The sequence below is a fragment of the Pristiophorus japonicus genome, chromosome 11 (assembly GCF_044704955.1).
Source record: "Pristiophorus japonicus isolate sPriJap1 chromosome 11, sPriJap1.hap1, whole genome shotgun sequence".
Classification (NCBI taxonomy): Eukaryota; Metazoa; Chordata; class Chondrichthyes; family Pristiophoridae; genus Pristiophorus; species Pristiophorus japonicus.
In genome coordinates, this window is record NC_091987.1 from 31,679,052 (window position 1) to 31,701,829 (window position 22,778).

General features: G+C 56.6%; 1 protein-coding gene across 4 annotated transcripts in view; it reads right to left on the minus strand.

Annotated features, from left to right (window-relative positions):
• Positions 1-22,778, minus strand: part of LOC139276000 (glutamate receptor ionotropic, kainate 1) — a 519,919-nt gene that overhangs the window by 232,842 nt on the left and 264,299 nt on the right. For 2 of the 4 annotated variants that reach the window (XM_070893316.1, XM_070893317.1), the window contains exons 2-3: positions 14,512-14,679; positions 14,128-14,385 (exon numbers count right to left, since the gene is read on the minus strand). In XM_070893316.1, coding sequence (XP_070749417.1) covers positions 14,128-14,385; positions 14,512-14,679 — 426 coding nt within the window. Of the gene's footprint in view, positions 1-11,620; positions 11,845-11,986; positions 12,445-14,127; positions 14,386-14,511; positions 14,680-22,778 lie in introns of those variants that run through there. The other 2 variants (XM_070893319.1, XM_070893320.1) reach the window with 2 other exon arrangements.

The window sequence follows — 22,778 nt, forward strand, 5'->3', positions numbered from 1 at the left end:
CCACCGCTCCTCCACTCCGACCCCACCCCTCCTCCACTCCGACCCCACCGCTCCTGGTCCCTGACCCCACCGCTCCCGGTCCCTGACCCCACCGCTCCTGGTCCCCGACCCCGCCACTCCTCCACTCCGACCCCTCCGCTCCTGGTCCCTGACCCCACCGCTTCTGGTCCCTGACCCCACCGCTCCTGGTCCCTGATCCCGCCGCTCCTGGTCGCTGATCCCGCCGCTCCTCCACTCCTAACCCGCTGCTCCTGGTCCCCGACCCCGCCGCTCCTCCACTCTGATCCCACCGCTCTTGGTCCCCGACCCAACCGCTCCTGGTCCCCGACCCCACCGCTCCTGGTCCCCGACCCCACCGCTCCTGGTCCCCGACCCCGCAGCTCCTGGTCCCCGACTCCGCTGCTCCTGGTCCCTGACCCCGCCGCTCCTGGTCCCTGACCCCGCTGCTCCTGGTCCCTGACCCCGCTGCTCCTGGTCCCCGACCCCGCCGCTCCTGGGCCCTGACCCCACCGCTCCTCCACTCCGACCCCACCGCTCCTCCACTCCGACCCCACCGCTCCTCCTCTCCGACCTCGCCGCTCCTGGGCCCTGACCCCACCGCTCCTCCACTCCGACCCCACCGCTCCTCCACTCCGACCCCGCCGCTCCTCCACTCCGACCCCGCCGCTCCTGGTCCCTGACCCCGCCGCTCCTGGTCCCTGACCCCGCCGCTCCTGGTCCCTGACCCCTCCGCTCCTGGTCCCTGACCCCACCGCTCCTGGTCCCCGACCCCGCCACTACTGGTCCCTGACACTGCCGCTCCTGGTCCCTGATCCCGCTGCTCCTGGTCCCTGACCCCGCCGCTCCTGGTCCCTGACCCCACCGCTCCTGGTCCCTGATCCCACCGCTCCTCCACTCCCACCCCGCCGCTCCTGGTCCCTGATCCCGCCGCTCCTGGTCCATGATCCCACCGCTCCTGGTCTCTGACCCTGCCGCTCCTGGTCCCTGCTCCCGCTGCTCCTGATCACTGATCCCACCGATCCTCCACTCCCACCCCGCCGCTCCTGGTCCCTAATCCCGCCGCTCCTGGTCCCTGACCCCACCGCTCCTGGTCCCCGACCCCGCCGCTCCTCCACTCCGACCCCACCGCTCCTGGTCCCTGACCCCACCGCTCCTGGTCCCTGACCCCACCGCTCCTGGTCCCCGACCCCGCCGCTCCTCCACTCCGACCCCACCGCTCCTGGTCCCTGACCCCTCCGCTCCCGGTCCCTGACCCCACCGCTCCTGGTCCCCGACCCCGCCGCTCCTCCACTCCGACCCCACCGCTCCTGGTCCCTGACCTCACCACTCCTGGTCCCTGCTCCCGCTGCTCCTGATCACTGATCCCACCGATCCTCCACTCCCACCCCGCCGCTCCTGGTCCCTAATCCCGCCGCTCCTGGTCCCTGACCCCACCGCTCCTGGTCCCCGACCCCGCCGCTCCTCCACTCCGACCCCACCGCTCCTGGTCCCTGACCCCACCGCTCCTGGTCCCTGACCCCACCGCTCCTGGTCCCCGACCCCGCCGCTCCTCCACTCCGACCCCACCGCTCCTGGTCCCTGACCCCTCCGCTCCCGGTCCCTGACCCCACCGCTCCTGGTCCCCGACCCCGCCGCTCCTCCACTCCGACCCCACCGCTCCTGGTCCCTGACCTCACCACTCCTGGTCCCTGCTCCCGCTGCTCCTGATCACTGATCCCACCGATCCTCCACTCCCACCCCGCCGCTCCTGGTCCCTAATCCCGCCGCTCCTGGTCCCTGACCCCACCGCTCCTGGTCCCCGACCCCGCCGCTCCTCCACTCCGACCCCACTGCTCCTGGTCCCCGACCCCGCCGCTCCTCCACTCCGACCCCACCGCTCCGGGTCCCTGACCCCACCGCTCCCGGTCCCTGACCCCACCGCTCCTGGTCCCCGACCCCGCCGCTCCTCCACTCCGACCCCACCGCTCCTGGTCCCTGACCCCACCGCTCCTGGTCCCTGACCCCACCACTCCTGGTCCCTGATCCCGCCGCTCCTGGTCGCTGATCCCGCCGCTCCTCCACTCCCACCCCGCTGCTCCTGGTCCCCGACCCCGCCGCTCCTCCACTCTGATCCCACCGCTCTTGGTCCCTGACCTCGCCGCTCCTGGTCCCCGACCCCACCGCTCCTGGTCCCCGACCCCGCCGCTCCTCCACTCCGACCCCACCGCTCCTGGTCCCTGACCCCACCGCTCCTGGTCCCTGACCCCACCGCTCCTGGTCCCCAACCCCGCCGCTCCTCCACTCCGACTCCACCGCTCCTGGTCCCCGATCCCGCCGCTCCTGGTCCCTGACCCCGCCGCTACTGGTCCCTGACCCCATCGCTCCTGGTCCCTGACCCCACTGCTCCTGGTCCCTGATCCCACCGCTCCTCCACTCCCACCCCGCCGCTCCTGGTCCCTAATCCCGCCGCTCCTGGTCCCTGACCCCACCGCTCCTGGTCCCCGACCCCGCCGCTCCTCCACTCCGACCCCGCCGCTCCTGGTCCCTGACCCTGCTGCTCCTGGTCCCTGACACCGCTGTTCCTGGTCCCTGACCCCGCTGCTCCTGGTCCCTGACCCCACCGCTCCTCCACTCCGAACCCACCGCTCCTCCACTCCGACCCCACCGCTCCTCCACTCCGACCCCGCCGCTCCTGGTCCCTGACCCCAGCGCTCCTGGTCCCTGACCCCGCCGCTCCTGGTCCCTGACCCCGCCGCTCCTGGTCCCTGATCCCGCTGCTCCTGGTCCCTGACCCCACCACTGCTGGTCCCTGACCCCGCCGCTCCTGGTCCCTGACCCCACCGCTCCTGGTCCCCGACCCCGCCGCTCCTCCACTCCGACCACCGCTCCTGGTCCCTGACCCCACCGCTCCTGGTCCCCGACCCCGCCGCTCCTCCACTCTGACCCCACCGCTCCTGGTCCCTGACCCCACCGCTCCTGGTCCCTGACCCCACCACTCCTGGTCCCTGATCCCGCCGCTCCTGGTCGCTGATCCCGCCGCTCCTCCACTCCCACCCCGCTGCTCCTGGTCCACGACCCCGCCGCTCCTCCACTCTGATCCCACCGCTCTTGGTCCCTGACCCCTCCGCTCCTGGTCCCCGACCCCACCGTTCCTGGTCCCTGACCCCGCCGCTCCTGGTCCCCGACCCCACCGCTCCTGGTCCCCAACCCCGCCGCTCCTGGTCCCCGACCCCACCGCTCCTGGTCCCCGACCCCACCGCTCCTGGTCCCTGACCCCGCTGCTCCTGCACTCTGACTGCGCAGCTGCTCCACTCCGACCCCACCGCTCCTGGTCTCCGACCCCGCCGCTCCTGGGCCCTGACCCCACCGCTCCTCCACTCCGACCCCACCACTCCTCCACTCCGACCCCACCGCTCCGACCCCGCCGCTCCTGGTCCCTGACCCCACTGCTCCTGGTCCCTGACCCCGCTGCTCCTGGTCCCCGACCCCGCCGCTCCTGGGCCCTGACCCCACCGCTCCTCCACTCCGACCCCACCGCTCCTCCACTCCGACCCCACCGCTCCTGGGCCCTGACCCCACCGCTCCTCCATCCCGACCCCACCGCTCCTCCACTCCGACCCCACCGCTCCTCCACTCCGACCCGGCCGCTCCTGGTCCCTGACCCCGCCGCTCCTGGTCCCTGACCCCACCGCTCCTGGTCCCTGACCCCACCGCTCCTGGTCCCTGACCCCACCGCTCCTCCACTCCGACCCCACCGCTCCTCCACTCCCACCCCACCGCTCCTGTTCCCTGACCCCACCGCTCCTGGTCCCTGACCCCACCACTCCTGGTCCCTGACCCCACCGCTCCTCCACTCCGACCCCACCGCTCCTCCACTCCGACCCCACCGCTCCTCCACTCCGACCCCGCCGCTCCTGGTCCCTGACCCCGCCGCTCCTGGTCCCTGATCCGCTGCTCCTGGTCCCTGACCCCGCCGCTCCTGGTCCCTGACCCCGCCACTCCTGGTCCCTGATCCCGCTGCTCCTGGTCCCTGATCCCGCCGCTCCTGGTCCATGATCCCACCGCTCCTGGTCTCTGACCCTGCCGCTCCTGGTCCCTGCTCCCGCTGCTCCTGATCACTGATCCCACCGATCCTCCACTCCCACCCCGCCGCTCCTGGTCCCTAATCCCGCCGCTCCTGGTCCCTGACCCCACCGCTCCTGGTCCCCGACCCCGCCGCTCCTCCACTCCGACCCCACCGCTCCTGGTCCCTGACCCCACCGCTCCTGGTCCCTGACCCCACCGCTCCTGGTCCCCGACCCCGCCGCTCCTCCACTCCGACCCCACCGCTCCTGGTCCCTGACCCCACCGCTCCCGGTCCCTGACCCCACCGCTCCTGGTCCCCGACCCCGCCGCTCCTGCACTCCGACCCCACCGCTCCTGGTCCCTGACCTCACCACTCCTGGTCCCTGATCCCGCCGCTCCTGGTCGCTGATCCCGCCGCTCCTCCACTCCCACCCCGCTGCTCCTGGTCCCCGACCCCGCCGCTCCTCCACTCTGATCCCACCGCTCTTGGTCCCTGACCTCGCCGCTCCAGGTCCCCGACCCCACTGCTCCTGGTCCCTGACCCCACCACTCCTGGTCCCTGATCCCGCCGCTCCTGGTCACTGATCCCGCCGCTCCTCCACTCCCACCCCGCTGCTCCTGGTCCCCGACCCCGCCGCTCCTCCACTCTGATCCCACCGCTCTTGGTCCCTGACCTCGCCGCTCCTGGTCCGTGATCCCACCGCTCCTGGTCACTGACCCTGCCGCTCCTGGTCCCTGCTCCCGCTGCTCCTGATCACTGATCCCACCGATCCTCCACTCCCACCCCGCCGCTCCTGGTCCCTAATCCCGCCGCTCCTGGTCCCTGACCCCACCGCTCCTGGTCCCCGACCCCGCCGCTCCTCCACTCCGACCCCACTGCTCCTGGTCCCTGACCCCACCGCTCCTGGTCCCCGACCCCGCCGCTCCTCCACTCCGACCCCACCGCTCCGGGTCCCTGACCCCACCGCTCCCGGTCCCTGACCCCACCGCTCCTGGTCCCCGACCCCGCCGCTCCTCCACTCCGACCCCACCGCTCCTGGTCCCTGACCCCACCGCTCCTGGTCCCTGACCCCACCACTCCTGGTCCCTGATCCCGCCGCTCCTGGTCGCTGATCCCGCCGCTCCTCCACTCCCACCCCGCTGCTCCTGGTCCCCGACCCCGCCGCTCCTCCTCTCTGATCCCACTGCTCTTTGTCCCTGACCTCGCCGCTCCTGGTCCCCGACCCTACCGCTCCTGGTCCCCGACCCCGCCGCTCCTCCACTCCGACCCCACCGCTCCTGGTCCCCGACCCCGCCGCTCCTCCACTCTGATCCCACCGCTCTTGGTCCCCGACCCAACCACTCCTGGTCCCCGACCCCGCCGCTCCTGTTCCCCGACCCCACCGCTCCTGGTCCCCGACTCCGCTGCTCCTCCACTCCGACCCCGCCGCTCCTGGGCCCTGACCCCACCGCTCCTCCACTCCGACCCCACCGCTCCTCCACTCCGACCCCACCCCTCCTCCACTCCGACCCCACCGCTCCTGGTCCCTGACCCCACCGCTCCCGGTCCCTGACCCCACCGCTCCTGGTCCCCGACCCCGCCACTCCTCCACTCCGACCCCTCCGCTCCTGGTCCCTGACCCCACCGCTCCTGGTCCCTGACCCCACCGCTCCTGGTCCCTGATCCCGCCGCTCCTGGTCGCTGATCCCGCCGCTCCTCCACTCCCAACCCGCTGCTCCTGGTCCCCGACCCCGCCACTCCTCCACTCTGATCCCACCGCTCTTGGTCCCCGACCCAACCGCTCCTGGTCCCCGACCCCACCGCTCCTGGTCCCCGACCCCGCAGCTCCTGGTCCCCGACTCCGCTGCTCCTGGTCCCTGACCCCGCTGCTCCTGGTCCCTGACCCCGCTGCTCCTGGTCCCTGACCCCGCTGCTCCTGGTCCCCGACCCCGCCGCTCCTGGGCCCTGACCCCACCGCTCCTCCACTCCGACCCCACCGCTCCTCCACTCCGACCCCACCGCTCCTCCTCTCCGACCTCGCCGCTCCTGGGCCCTGACCCCACCGCTCCTCCACTCCGACCCCACCGCTCCTCCACTCCGACCCCGCCGCTCCTCCACTCCGACCCCGCCGCTCCTGGTCCCCGACCCCGCCGCTCCTGGGCCCTGACCCCACCGCTCCTCCACTCCGACCCCACCGCTCCTCCACTCCGACCCCGCCGCTCCTCCACTCCGACCCCACCGCTCCTCCACTCCGACCCCGCCGCTCCTCCACTCCGACCCCGCCGCTCCTGGTCCCTGACCCCGCTGCTCCTGGTCCCCGACCCCGCCGCTCCTGGGCCCTGACCCCACCGCTCCTCCACTCCGACCCCGCCGCTCCTCCACTCCGACCCCGCCGCTCCTGGTCCCTGACCCCGCCGCTCCTGGTCCCTGACCCCGCCGCTCCTGGTCCCTGACCCCTCCGCTCCTGGTCCCTGACCCCACTGCTCCTGGTCCCCGACCCCGCCACTACTGGTCCCTGACCCTGCCGCTCCTGGTCCCTGATCCCGCTGCTCCTGGTCCCTGACCCCGCCGCTCCTGGTCCCTGACCCCACCGCTCCTGGTCCCTGATCCCACCGCTCCTCCACTCCCACCCCGCCGCTCCTGGTCCCTAATCCCGCCGCTCCTGGTCCCAGACCCCACCGCTCCTGGTCCCCGACCCCGCCGCTCCTCCACTCCGACCCCACTGCTCCTGGTCCCTGTCCCCACCGCTCCTGGTCCCTGACCCCACCGCTCCTGGTCCCCGACCCCGCTGCTCCTCCACTCCGACCCCACCGCTCCTGGTCCCTGACCCCACCGCTCCTGGTCCCTGACCCCACCGCTCCTGGTCCCTGATCCCGCCGCTCCTGGTCGCTGATCCCGCCGCTCCTCCACTCCCACCCAGCTGCTCCTGGTCCCCGACCCCGCCGCTCCTCCACTCTGATCCCACCGCTCCTGGTCCCTGACCCTGCCGCTCCTGGTCCCCGACCCCACCGCTCCTGGTCCCTGACCCCGCCGCTCCTGGTCCCCGACCTCGCCGCTCCTGGTCCCCGACCCCGCCGCTCCTGGTCCCCGACCCCGCCGCTCCTGGTCCCTGACCCCGCTGCTCCTGCACTCTGACTGCGCAGCTCCTCCACTCCGACCCCGCCGCTCCTGGTCCTCGACCCCACCGCTCCTGGTCCCCGACCCCACCGCTCCTGGTCCCCGACCTCGCCGCTCCTGGTCCCCGACCCCGCCGCTCCTGGTCCCCGACCCCGCCGCTCCTGGTCCCTGACCCCGCCGCTCCTGGTCCCCGACCCCGCCGCTCCTGGTCCCTGACCCCGCTGCTCCTGCACTCTGACTGCGCAGCTCCTCCACTCCGACCCCGCGGCTCCTGGTCCTCGACCCCACCGCTCCTGGTCCCCGACCCCACCGCTCCTGGTCCCCGACCCCACCGCTCCTGGTCCCCGAACCCGCTGCTCCTGGTCTCTGACCCCGCTGCTCCTGCGCTCTGACTGCGCAGCTCCTCCACTCCGACCCCACCGCTCCTGGTCCCTGACCCCACAGCTCCTGGTCTCTGACCCCGCTGCTCCTGCGCTCTGACTGCGCAGCTCCTCCACTCCGACCCCACCGCTCCTGGTCCCTGACCCCACCGCTCCTGGTCCCTGACCCCACCGCTCCTGGTCCCTGATCCCACCGCTCCTCCACTCCAACACCACCGCTCCTCCACTCCCACCCTGCCACTCCTGGGCCACGACCCCGCCGCTCCTGGCCACCGACATCGTCATTCCTCCGCTCCACACCACCTCAGATTGCCGCTCTCCACGGCTCCCAATCTCCGCTTCACGCCGGTCCCAACCGCCGCTCCACATCGCCGCTGTTCCTGACCTCTGCTCACGCCATCTCCGATCTCCGCCTGTCCCAATCTCCGCTCCACATCACCTCCATCCAATCGCCGCTAGTCCCGACCTCCGCTCACTCCACCTCCGATCGCCGCTGGTCCTAACCTCCACTCATGCCGCCTCCAATCGCCACTCAATACCACTCCTCCTGCATCTGGGTCCCGACCCTGTCGCTGGTCTCGTCCATGCTCCAATAGGCTATCTGGATTTTCGTAACGTCAATGCAGTCACCCTCCTTGATTCCGTCGCTCTCCTAGAATGGCTCGCACTGCTCCCTGAGGTGGCTAGCTCCTGCTTTTATCCCCTCCTGCCACTGATGATGTTCTCTTGCAGGTCCTGTGTGTTTACTCCCAAGGTGGACCACCGGCCGACATTGGTCGGAGTTGACTGGGTCCTATCCAGTGCCAGTACAGTTAACCCCAAGCAGTGCCGAACTGAGCCTGGAGTTGGAGCAGGGTCGGTGCTTGATGCCGATGCGGGGACATGTGGGTTGGACGTGAAGATCCAGCCCGGGGAGAACAAGAGAGGAGGAAGAGGGGCGTGGGAAATGTTTAAAATTAACATACAGATAGATGTCAGAATAAGTCTAGACAGATCTGGTAGAGATGACAGACCTGGTGGGGTGCGAAAGAAATGCACCAGAATGGCGAGAGTTGGCTTAACACTATCTCCAGTCATAGGCTGCGTGTGTAGATGGATCTGTTATTGGCTGTCAAATAAAAAACAAATTAAAAGAGTTGACCCTGAGAAATGGATGGGACACAGAGGGAGTGCATGAGGAGTATGTCATTGCTATTCCATCACCACTGGCGGACCAGTGGCGGACCAATTGAACAAGTACTTTGGTTCGGTATTCACTAAGGAGACAACAAACAACTTTCCGGATATAAAAGGGGTCAGAGGGTCTAGTAAGGAGGAGGAACTGAGGGAAATCCTTATTAGTTGGGAAATTGTGTTGGGGAAATTGATGGGATTGAAGGCCGATAAATCCCCAGGGCCTGATGGACTGCATCCCAGAGTACTTAAGGAGGTGGCCTTGGAAATAGCGGATGCATTGACAGTCATTTTCCAACATTCCATTGACTCTGGATCAGTTCCTATCGAGTGGAGGGTAGCCAATGTAACCCCACTTTTTAAAAAAGGAGGGAGAGAGAAAGCAGGGAATTATAGACCGGTCAGCCTGACATCGGTAGTGGGTAAAATGATGGAATCAATTATTAAGGATGTCATAGCAGCGCATTTGGAAAGAGGTGACATGATAGGTCCAAGTCAGCATGGATTTGTGAAAGGGAAATCATGCTTGACAAATCTTCTGGAATTTTTTGAGGATGTTTCCAGTAGAGTGGACAAGGGAGAACCAGTTGATGTGGTATATTTCGACTTTCAGAAGGCTTTCGACAAGGTCCCACACAAGAGATTAATGTGCAAAGTTAAAGCACATGGGATTGGGGGTAGTGTGCTGACATGGATTGAGAACTGGTTGTCAGACAGGAAACAAAGAGTAGGAGTAAATGGGGACTTTTCAGAATGGCAGGCAGTGACTAGTGGGGTACCGCAAGGTTCTGTGCTGGGGCCCCAGCTGTGAACACTGTACATTAATGATTTAGACGAGGGGATTAAATGTAGGATCTCCAAATTTGCGGATGACACTAAGTTGGGTGGCAGTGTGAGCTGCGAGGAGGATGCTATGAGGCTGCAGAGCGACTTGGATAGGTTAGGTGAGTGGGCAAATGCATGGCAAATGAAGTATAATGTGGATAAATGTGAGGTTATCCACTTTGGTGGTAAAAACAGAGAGACAGACTATTATCTGAATGGTGACAGATTAGGAAAAGGGGAAGTGCAACGAGACCTGGGTGTCATGGTACATCAGTCATTGAAGGTTGGCATGCAGGTACAGCAGGCGGTTAAGAAAGCAAATGGCATGTTGGCCTTCATAGCGAGGGAATTTGAGTACAGGGGCAAGGAGGTGTTGCTACAGTTGTACAGGGCCTTGGTGAGGCCTCACCTGGAGTATTGTGTACAGTTTTGGTCTCTTAACCTGAGGAAGGACATTCTTGCTATTGAGGGAGTGCAGCGAAATTTCACCAGACTGATTCCCGGGATGGCGGGACTGACCTATCAACAAAGACTGGATCAACTGGGCTTGTATTCACTGGAGTTCAGAAGAATGAGAAGGGACCTCATAGAAACGTTTAAAATTCTGATGGGTTTAGACAGGTTCGATGCAGGAAGAATGTTCCCAATGTTGGGGAAGTCCAGAACCAGGGGTCACAGTCTAAGGATAAGGGGTAAGCCATTTAGGACCGAGATGAGGAGAAACTTCTTCACCCAGAGAGTGGTGAACCTGTGGAATTCTCTACCACAGAAAGTTGTTGAGGCCAATTCACTAAATATATTCAAAAAGGAGTTAGATGAAGTCCTTACTACTAGGGGGATCAAGGGGTATGGCGAGAAAGCAGGAATGGGGTACTGAAGTTGCATGTTCAGCCATGAACTCATTGATTGGCGGTGCAGGCTAGAAGGGCCGAATGGCCTACTCCTGCACCTATTTTCTATGTTTCTATGTATCTACCAAACCACTTACCAAGGAAGTTCTGTTGGAGATGAAATCGCAACATCAGGATGAAACCCTGCGGTGTTATGTATTGTCCATGTACATTAAATGTATAGTTACAATGGTGTGCCACAAGGGGCACTGTGGTAGGAGACCCGAAAGTACCTGCGAGACAGATTATAAAAGGCAGACCACCACACCTGAAGGGCACTCTGCAGTTACACAATAAAGGACCAAGGTCACAGCAGTTACTACAACACCAGACTGTGTGGAGTCAGTGATTTGAGTGCTACATACATCACACATTGGCGACGAGGACACGGATGAGCCCTTCACGCAACCATGGCTACTTTGGGCACGCTAAAGGATTTCACAGAGGGTAATGACTGGGATGCCTTTACGGAAAGGCTCGAGTATTATTTTATGGCAAACGACCTGACAGGGGACACGAACGTACTGATAGAGAAGCGTAAGGCGATATTGCTGTCTAGTTGTGGCGAGGAGGTTTACCATCTCGTCAGGGATTTGCTGGCACCCGTGAGAGCCAAGGACAAGTCATATGAGGAGCTGATTGAACTCATTCGTAACCAACTGAAACCGAAGGAGAGCATCCTCACAGCCAGGCACAAATTCTACCACCACGGCAGACCTGAGGGCCAGGATGTCACAAAATATGCTGCAGACATCAGGAGACTTGCGGCGTCGTGCGATTTTGGCACACACCTTGACGAGACGTTGCGAGACATCTGTTATGGGGATTGGCCATGAGGGTCTCCTTCACAAGCTGCTATCGATTGAACCTACAGTCAGCCTGCAGCAGGCCATCAACATAGCCGGGCATTTATGACCTCGACTTGCAGCACCAAGCAGATGATCCACACAGTCTCGAACCCGGCAGGCACTGTCCACAGGATAGCGCCCGTCACGGACAAAACTGCAGAACGTGGCTCTGCCCAGGTCAGAGAGCACGGACCTCAGGGTCCTGGAACTCAGACTCCGCCGAGTAGGGCTAATCGAGTAGCACCATGCTGGCGCTGCGGAGGAAGCCATGGGGTTCACCGGTGCAGGTTTGCGGAATATACGTGCAATACCTGCCACACGAAAGGTCACCTTCAGCGTATGTGCAAAAGAAACACGACTCACCATGTGGCTGAGGGGATGGTAGATGATCTGCTATCCAATGAGGAGCATTGCGGTTTGGCTCGACGGGCATCCCAGCCCCAGGTAGAAGAAGATGATGCGTTTGCACTGTATACGTGTACCGACGATTCGGCCCAGTGATTATGGAAGTCAAGATTAACAGAGTCCCAGTGAGTATGAAAGTGGACACGGGGTCGGGTCAGTCGCTGATGAGTCAGGAAACTTTTAAGAAACTGTGAATCAACCCAGCTGCACGACCCAAGCTGGTCCCGGTCACGGCGAAGCTGCGTACCTCCACCAAGGAACTGATACCTGTTCCTGGCAGAGCGGATGTGCAGGTATCTCACGGTGGCGAGACGCACGGCTTACCTTTGTGGATCATTGCAGGCGATGGGCCGACGCTACTCGGCAGGAGATGGATGGGGAAGGTCCGTGGGAGCTGGGAAGACTTCATTCCTCCACAGACCGCTGTCGCCCGTGTTCACAGGCAGAGCAGGCCTCCACCTTGGGATCGGATGGCAGCGAAGGAAGCGTGTGTGGGGTTGGGCAGAGCAGCAGCGGCCGTCGACTCTCCCCTGCAGAGTCTGAGAGTGAGAAAGAGGCGCTGGAACCAGCAGCAGTGCTGACTGAGCTGGAGAAGAGAGAGGGAGAGCAGGCAGCAGCTCGGTGGATTTCTGGTCGGGCCGGATCTCCCTCAGAGCCACGGTGCCGGGTCTGTAGCGATGAGGCTTCTTCACTCCGCCCGTGGTCGGAGCGCTCTTCCGAGCCGTTTTGGTCGCCAGCTGTTTGCGGGGAGAGAGAGAGGGAGAGCAGGCAGCAGCACAGCAAGTTCGTGGCAGCAGAGTTCTGCAGAGAGAGGCAGGCAGGCACCAGCAGAGCACCTAAAATGGCGGCGCCCAGTAGAAACCTCGTGGAAAAATCAAAATGGCGTCTTAAAAGGGAAATGTACCCGGGAGTCTTAAAGGGGCCTTACACCGTTGGCGGTCCCCACAAAGAGACTTTTGTAAGGGCAAGAGTGAGTCAAGGTGATTACTGTGATTTGTATGATGACGTGATTTATGACAAGTTAATATTCTGATGCTAAAATGATTACTGTGATTAAAATGATTGAGATGATTGGTGAAAAGAGTTAATATCACAATGCACAGTTAAAAGGGTTAATGGACCTGTGACTAACATGACTAATGGATTAATGCGATTTCTGATTTTATGTGATTTATGCAATTGTTCAGCGGCTGCAGACAAGCCGCAAAAGGCAACTATTTTCTGAGAACAGAGGCAACGCACCAGTTGCCATACCCTGTCTCAGCGCAGCCCATTACCTCGGGCAAAAATGGGCTGTATGTCGCCACCACACCTCACCCAGTGGAGTTGAGATTTAATAACTGTTCAGTGTACCTGCAACCTTTTGATATAACTCTTCAATGCATACTAATGTACTGCCCATGTGTACCTGCTTTCTTCTGGAGATTGTGTTGGTGTACTTGTATCACCCATGTAAGGACTGCAAATACCACATACTTGCACCGGATCGCAAGCATAATCTCTACATGGGGGGGAAGAGGGAAGTGGATGGTCATAGACTCACACTCACAAATCAACCAGGACAAACCAGGCCGAGGTTACCGGCAATTTGCTTTTGGAACTGGGGGTGGAGTGAGATGTTATGTATTGTCCATGTACATTAAATGTATAAGTACAATGGTGCGTCACAAGGGGCACTGTGGTGGGAGACCCGAAAGTACCTGCGAGACAGAGTATAAAAGGCTGCCCACCACACCTGAAGGGCACTCTGGAGTTACACAATAAAGGACCAAGGTCACAGCAGTTACTACAACACCAGACCGTGTGGAGTCAGTGATTTAAGTGCTACATACATCACATGCGGCCACTAATTTTCTGTTGAATTTATGTCACTCTGGGCCTACATTTGGTGTGAAAATCATAGCCGAACAAAATCAATCAACTCTAGTTACAACCAGTTATAAGAAGCGCAACAACAGCTTCAAATAGAGATAATGGTAATTGGAAAAAAGAAGCACGTGAGCTTCATAGCATATCATTTAGTCCTTAATCGGACTTCAACCCATAATCTTAATTAGTAAAGTAAACCTTCCTTCAATTTACAGTTTAAATTAGTTTTGCTACAAGAAATACAATTATACCATCAGGCTCTCCGCTATCTAATTAAATTAAATGTATATCAATAATGCAACATTTCTCAAAGGCATTTTGTCAGTTCAGAACAAATGCACATTGCTGTGGTTGACTGACACTACAACAACTCTGGCTTTACTGATAAATCAAAGCGGAAGTACAAAGTCAATTGCGTATTAAGTATTTATACAATAACAGGCTATGTGTACATCAGCAGAAAGCTGCTATATTCCAGCTCAGCAGATTGGAGGTGCGACTTAACCTTATAAAGTGCAGAACCTTTAAGTAAGATTGAAATTTAGTAGGATGAAACAAGTTAAATATATAACAGGGTTTATATATTTAGTACACACCTGTACTATCTTCATAAACTACAGTGATTGTCTTCCATTTGTAGTACTGCACCAGGTCCAGGATGGCTCGACTGATAGAAGTATATTCTGGATAGAGATTAATGTAGAATGAGTCCTTCTGATCTATTATGGGATGTTTCCAACGGGTCTGGATGTGTGGAACTTCCATTGCATTAGAGATAGACTGAACCGCACTTATTGAAGAACTGTGGGAAGGTCCAAATACAGCTGCTACTCCCAGAGTAAGCTGATCACAAGCTAGTGGGTTTTAAAGAAACAGTTCAGTTACATTATAAATCTGACACATATCCCTTCAAATTGAAAGTAAAGCTTCTTCAAAGATATAATTTCAGAAAGTAATAACTTGGAATATACAGTACTCACCCCGCCTGGAAGCTTCGAAGCTGTCATAAAGATTAATTCTCTGTATGTCGTATGTGAGTGTGGTATTAGGCATTAATGTCCTATTTCTGTTTATACTGGTGATTGCAAACTTGAAGGCCATCTCTTCAATATTAATAGGCTCATTTTCAGTAGTTTCAAAAATACCTCCTAAAAAGAAAAAAGACAAATAGCTCAATGTGCCTTTCATAGTTTCGTCGAGACAAGATAAATGTTCACACTTAATAGTTTTTTGCAAAACGCAATGGCCTGGAATTTGTGGTTGGAGGAGTACCTCCAGAGTATGTCTCTGACCCGTTTAAAAATCCGCACCTACCTTCGGGCTCCCGGGCTTCAGAGAATTCTAGTCCTGGGCCTGCAAGCCTACACCTGCGTAAAGGCCCATGGATCCCAGGGACGCAGGTGGTTTGCAAGCGTCCCTGGGATCACATGGGCCAAGTCCTCCAATCAGAAAGGAGGATTCCTAATATGCTTATGGGGATTCCATTTCCGAACGGAATCCCCATAAGCATATGAGGAATCCCCAAATAATTAAATCATTTATATAACTGGAATAAAAATAAATGTTCCCATTTTCAAATTGAATTAAAAGCCCCTTCAATAAAGCATACAATAAAAAATTTAATTTTTTGAAAAAAAATGTTTTAAACATTTTAATCCAGGCCAAAATTTACATAAACTAATCTTAAATGTTTTAAGGGTTTTGTGGGCATTTGCTGGGCAGTTTCCAACTCTGCACCAACAAAAGTGATTTTTGGGTTGGTGCGATAGATCTCTCAAGGCGGACTTTGACAGATCGCAAATTCCAGGTTTTCGTGCAAGCACAGTGCATACGGAAACCCAGAACTTGCGGGGCCTTTCTGATGGCTTATGATGGCATCATCGAGAGCGCAAATTCTGGGCCAATATTTTATACATATTTGTTATTGTCTTTTAATGCATTTGTTAATTTAGCAATGACTGGAAAAACAAACCTGGCAATCTAAGTACATGCATGTTGCATTTAATAGATTCTTAAATGTATTTTGATATAGAAGGCTGGATTTTCAGTTGTCTAACGCTTCAGTTAGTGGTAGAGAGGGTGTTAATGGGAGCGTAAGAGGTTATCGTGTGGGAGCGCAGCGTTTAACACCCCGACCGGAAATTGATTAGAGGATCACCGGGGGGTGCAAACCAGTTGCTCCTGGCTGCCGACGATCACTCCAATCATGATGTATTCCTGGTGCAACGCCCACGCTTGCGGGCCGCTCGGAAAATTAGGTGCGGCCACCTCATTTAACAGCCGCCAAGAACAATGTCTGGAAAAGCAGTCGTTATTGCAGGTTTGTTAATTGGTGACTACTTAAAGGGATGAGGAAGCGCTTCCCTCGGAGGTCACAGTCAGTGCAACGATTACACAGAGCATGATGCGTGAGCCTCTGAGTTTGCAGTTGCAGAGAGACATAACAGTACAGCTTGAAAACAAGTGATTTTGAAAACTTTAATGGATACATTACTAAGCCTTTAAGACTTGGCTGTTGCCACGGTCTGACTCGAAGTTCCGCGCAAGCGCAATGGTTCCACCAAATTTACCGACCAAACTTTTGTTATCTCCCCCCCCACCCCAGCTCTGGTGTGCAATGGCTGATTTAAAACAACCCTGTCAGCTCCTCTCCCGATTCTGATGAATTTCTGGCTGGAGAGTGCAAACTTTATCAAGATGCTAAAATTACTGCTCCGCATGGGTTACCGCCCCAAATGAGGCGCGACCGAATTTCTCCTCCAGAGTGTTTAGAACAATTATGCTGTTATATGGGATGCTCCTTCTGATAAGATAGACAGCACATCCTTTAATTGACAATTATTAAAGAATGTGTCTCGCTATCTGTACTAATTTATTAAGAGGAAAAATTCACACTTGGATACGTACACAGCTTTCTATGTATTATCTATTAAAAAAATGATATGGTTGCAATGTTCTATATAAAGTTGTTACCTTAAGTAGCATCCCACCTAACATTACATGGTCATCAAATATGTTTATCTTAGGCCATTTCTATGAAATGTTATTGTGATTCCAACTTTAGCCATTGGGTAGCACTGCAGCAATCTTTCACTTGGAGAATGGCAGATATATTGACATAGGTGAGTAACGTTAGGTTTATTTCAGGTACTAATATAAATCAGAAACACAAAACAAGGCACAGATCTGTACAAATTGCAAAGAAGATGAAAGGTCATCTTCAGTGGACACTCATGCAGTAATGGATGACCAGACAGATCACCTGCCTGATGGCCATCGCTTGTAGTCAAGTGATTGGGTGGCAGGTAATCATAAGCTCAAAAGAGCTCTGATTTTTCTCTAGCTCATAAACTACAGGTAGTTTGAGAGATCAATTGACATTACTATACCTTGGCTGCCAGAGAGAAAAGAAATAGGAATAACACACAGAAAACATGCACCGTATGTAATTGCATCATGATGGAATTAGGGTTGCCAACTCTGATTGGATGAAGTCCTGGAGATTGCATCACATGACCTCCTGACTCCAACTGCCATGCCAAACAGCCTTTATTCCCTCATCTCCAATTTGTTAAAATATAACAAACAAAAATGAAAAACACACACTTGTTTCATGACCCTGTGACTTTTCTCTTGGGCTTGCAGAAATGTCCAGGAGATTAATATTTAATTCCTGGTGACTCCAGGACAATCCTGATGGGTCGGTCCTAGATGGAATGGGTGGCGTGGTACTCCTTCATCCACGAGAAAGAACTGACAGAGTAAGACTTCCTTCCTGCACCACAGGGAAATGAATCTCCGAGACAGGACCCATAAAATACTCAAAATACTCCCCTCTCTGCCCCAAGAGCAAAACAAACTTGTGCCCTCCACATAATGGTAAAAAAATACCAGGTTAGGATTGCACTGAACTTACATCCCCTCTGCAAAATTAGCAGAAATATCAGGACAACGAACCTACGTTCAACTACCTCCCCACCACAGCCACCGGGAGAAATATTAGAGCAGGACCTGAAACTGAAAATCTACTCCTTGTTATACTAAACCGAAATTACAGATTAAAACCAGAAACCCACACTGAATCTCAACCCTCCCCCCCACAGCCCACACCCCCAGAACTGAACATAAATTTTGGCATCGGAACAGAAACCCTCGGCCTGTGAGCATTCAATGTTTGCAGCACACAAGCCACCCTTCTGAACCCTGCAAAAAGATTGACATGAGGCCTAATCCCCCCAATGGATTACTTTCCCCTCCCTGCTCACACTGAACAGAGAGGGAGCAATCCTCCCCCTAGCACTGGCCACCACCCTGACACACGCAGAAATATCATGAACAGGTCTCCAGCCCACCATGGACTCCCCCGTCACTGAGGCGAGATAATGTGCATCCTCCATGTCATGTATGTAACCACAATGTAACACCACTGTATTACTGTATACACTTAACCTAGATGCACACCTTGACTACAAGGGGTGAACTTGTGGGAGAAACTCCTTACCTGATCACACAGGTATAAAAAGGGAGGTCCCACGCAGGGTCATCGTCTTTGGAGTCCTGTGAATAAAGAGTTAAGGTCACAGAGTGACCTTGTCCCCAGAATGTGCCTCGTGTGGTTTCATACTGTCGAGTAAGGACTTTACATTGGCGACGAGAAACGGGAATTCACGACCCACGAGAATGGCCACCGGAAGCACAGAGGAACGGTACTGTGTTGGCGGAGACCTGGACGATTTTGTTGAGAGGCTTCAGCAAAGCTTTGTTACGAAAGAATGGCTGGAGGATGCAGCGGCCGACAAGCGAAGGGCTCATCTCCTGACCAGCTGCGGATCAAAGACTTACGCGCTCATGAAGGACTTACTGGCACCCAAAAAGCCGGCAGACAAAACCTTTGAAGAACTTAGCAAATTGATCGGGGAGCACTTCAAACTGGCGAGTAGCATACATATGGCCCGACACAGATTCTACACCCACCGACGTCGTGAAGGACAAAGCATACCGGACTTCGTAGCGGACCTCCGTCGTTTGGCCAGCCTCTGTAAGTTCAGACGCCTGCAGGGGGGAGATGCTAAGGGGCTGCTTTATCGAGGGCATCGGTCACGCGGGAATTTTCCGCAAATTAATTGAGACGAAGGATTTGACCTTGGAAGCGGCGGCGTTGATAGCTCAAACTTTCATGGCATGGAAGGAAGAGACGAAAATAATATACGCGCGCATACTGTAGAGTAAGGACTTTACACTCCCCCTGCCCCCCACGCTCATTTGCCACCGTCCTCCCATATGAGAAAAAGTGCATGGTAGGAAGCTCTCACCCACACAACACTCCCTGCAATGAGCAGTACTTCAGTGATTCCTCCCCTACCACTGAACATGATCTCGGTGTTTGGAGCAAACCAATCGCAAACCAACCTTCCCCCCTCTCCACTGAGCATCAATGTGTGAATGTAACGCACCACCGGCTGACCAATACCCTTTCCCACACTAACTATTGTTTTATTGATTAGAGCCCCCTCAGCTGAAAACCACCCACCACATTCACACCCACCGAGCATCGGCTTGGTGAACACAGCAAAGCCCTCTCGCCTGAGCACGTCTCCTTCTGTTTAACTTCTCCCATTCTTTTTCTCTCCCTCTTCTCCCTCCATCCTCCTCCTTCCCCCTCTTTTGACTGTGTTAGCTGTGACTCAGTGGGTAGCACACTCGCCACTGAGTCAGAATGTTGTGGGTTTAAGTCCCACTCCAGGGACTTGAGCACATAAATCTAGGCTGACACTCCAGTGCAGAGGGAGTGCTGCACTGTTGGAGGTGCCATCTATCGGATGAGATATTAAACCGAGGCCCCGTCTGCTCTCTCAGGTGAACGTAAAAGATCCCATGGCGCTATTTCGAGGAAGAGCAGGGGAGTTATCCCTGATGTCCTGGCCAATATTTATCCTTCAATCAACACAACAAAAACAGATTATCTGGTCATTATCACATTGCTGCTTGTGGGAGTTTGCTGTGTGCAAGTTGGATATTACATTTCCCACATTACAACTGTCATGTATTTCACCATCTTTCAATGACAATAGTAGTTTAACTGTAACTCATGATCACTGTACCTGTACCCTTGAAATGCACACCCTGACCACAGGGGGTGAGCTTGCGGGAGACACTCCTCACCTGGGTTTCCAGGTATAAAAGTGGAGGTCCCACCCAGGGTCAACACTCTTCAGTCCTGGGAATAAAGTGAAGGTCACAGACTGACCGTGTCTGATATATACATGCCTCGTGTGAGTTTGTAACAAGGTGCAGAGACACTACTACAACAACAGTGACTACACTCCAAAAGCACTTCATTGGCTGTAAAGCATTTTGAGACGTCCGGTGGTCGTGAAAGGCGTTATATAAATGCAAGTCTTTTGTTCTTTTCCCCTCCCCTTTTCCTCCTGCTCTCTCTGCTCCTTTTCCTCATCCCTCTCCTCCTCCCCCTCCTTTTCCACTGCCTCTCCTCCTCCCCCTCCTCCTCCCCGCATTACCCCCTCCCAATCTTTTCCGCCTCACCCCCTCTCTCTTTTCCACCTCACCCCACTTTTCCTCCCTTCTCTCTTCATTTTCTCCCTCTTGCCCCTTCCCTCCCTCTCCCTTCCCTCCTCCCCTCCTTTCATCCTTTCCCCCCCTCCTTTCCTTCCCCTCCCCTCCATTCCCTTTCACCTTTCCCCCATTTCTTCCCCTTCCCTCCTTCCCGCTCCTTTCTGCACTTCCCTTCCTCAGCCCTCTTTCCCTCCCATTTCTCCCCTCCCTCCTTTTTCTTCCCCCTCCCCCCTCCCTGGCGCTCTTTTCCACCCCCTTTCTCCCTCTCCCCCACTTTTCCTTCCCTCCCTCCCATTTCTCCCCGCCTTTTCCTTTCCTCCCCCTCTTTTTCTCCCCTCCTTTCCTCCCAATTCTTTCCTCCACTTTTTTCCTCCCCTCCCACCCTACACCTTCCCGCTCTTTTCCCATCCCCTCTCCCCCTTTTCCTCTCCACTCCCCTCCCCTTCTCCTCCTCCCCCTTTACCTCCTCTTTATGCCTCTCCCCCTCTTTTTTGCTCTACCCCACTTCCCCCTCTCCCTCCCCCCATCACCCTCTCCCTCCCCCCATCACCCTCTCCCTCCCCCCATCACCCTCTCACTCCCTTTTCCTCTCACTCCCATTCTTTTCTTTCCCCTCCCTTTCTACACTTCCCCACTTTCCCCCCCACTCCCCCCTCCTTTATCCTCTCCCCTTCCTCAGTCCTCTTTCCCTCCCCTTCCCCCTCATTTCCTCCCCTCCCCTCTCCCCTCCTCTCCCATTTCCTTCCCCCAATACCTTCCTCCTCCCCTCCCTCAATTCCTCTCCTACCCTCTTTTATTTTCCTCCCCTCCCCTTCTCTCCTCCCAATCCTTTCCTCCCCTTTTTCCTCCCCCTCCTACCCTCCACCACCCTGCTCTTTTCCCAACTCCTTTTCCATCCCCTCTCCCTCCCCCTCTCCCGCTCCCCCTCCTTACTCCACTCTCCCTCTTTTTCACCCCACCCCACTTTACCCCTTCTCTCCTCCCCTCCCTCCTCTTGCCCCCCTTTTTTCCTCCCCCTCCCTACCCTCCTCCCATCCTCTTCTCTTTTCACCCCCTTTTCCCCTCTTTTCCTCCCCCCTTTTCCTCCCACTCCCACTCTTTCCCAATCCCACTCTTTCTCCCCTCCCTCTTCCCCCTCTTTTCCTCCCCTTCCTTCCCTTTCTCTGCTTCCCCTCTTTCCCTCCCCTCCCCTTCCTTCCCCACCACTCCTTCCTCCCTTCCCCCTCTCCCCTCCCCTCCCCCATCTTTTCCTCCACCTCCCCATCCCTTTCCTCAGCATTCTTTTCCTCCCTCTTTCTCCCCCTCTTTTCCTCTGCCTTCCACCCTCATTTCCTCCCCCTCCCCCATTTCTTCTTCCCCTCCCTCCTTTTCCTCCCCCCCCCCACCTTTTCCTGGAAAGAATGCCCAGCTGGAAGGTACGCTCGCTTGGAAATAGTCGAGGCGGGAGGTGACAAAAACGCAGATGAGGATTTCAATAGCAGACGAGCTGAGGCAGAGGGGGAGACGGGCGATGTTATGGAGCCGTAAGTAGAAGGTCTTTGTGACGGAGAGGTTTATGGGGTCTGAAGCTCAACAAGGTGTATAAATAGGCTGCTGAGGTTGTGAATAGCCTCGTTCAACCCAACTGGGGAGAGAGATGAAATCGGTGGAGAGGGTAAAGCATTTGTGATGGTAGACGAAAACAATGGCTTCGGTCTTCCCAATGTTGAACTGCAGGAAATATAGACCTCATTGCAGCTTTGGTCCAAACATGGACAAAAGAGCTGAATTCCAGACGTGAGGTGAAAGTGTCTGCCCTTGACAACAAGGCAGTATTTTACAGAGTGGGCACCAAAGAGCCCTAGTATCACTGAAGTCACTGGGGATCAGGAGAAACTCTCCACTGGCTGGAGTCATAACTAGCACAAAGGAACACAGCTTTGGTTGTTGGAGGCCAAGGATCTTAGCCCCAGGACATCACTGCAGGATCAATGACCTACCCTCCATCATAAGGTCTGAAGTCCAGATGTTCACTAATAATTGCAATTTTCAGTTCGATTCGCAGTTCCTCAGATAATGAAGCAGGAAGACCTGGACAGCATCCAGGTGGATGCCTGGATATCCAATTGCAGATTCAGAAGACTTAACTCTATAGTCTTCATCAGTGCCAATGGTCTCAGGTGCTGTGGATTATTTTCTCTCAGAAGTGGCAGCTAATATCACTTGTGATGGCACAGAAATTCTGCTGACACAAGTACTCCTCCACACATGCCACTGGCAGGGGGCATCTCCTCATTATAACCATTGACCTGTGAGTATATAATGATGAGCATCTATAATTTTTCAGACTCCCTCCCTCAAGATTACATGCAAATGTTCTCCAAGTGAGTTGAAGTTGGTCATGAATGCGAACTGTGACTCCAGGCCTCCATAACAGCTGTGGGAGCATTCATGAGAGATGTTCTTATTGTGCCTGGGGCTCCAGTGCTGATAGCCCTACTGTTGCCATGTGTTCATCTCCAGACAACTGGCATATAGGCCATGAGGGAAATAGCAATGCAGCCTGGATGTTGGACTCTTCCAAACAACCGACAACCATTGCCAGGTACAAGGAAGCAATTAATGTCTCAATGCGATGCTGCTGTTCAAACAGCCTTCATTTGAAAGCATAGAAACATAGAGACATAGAAAATAG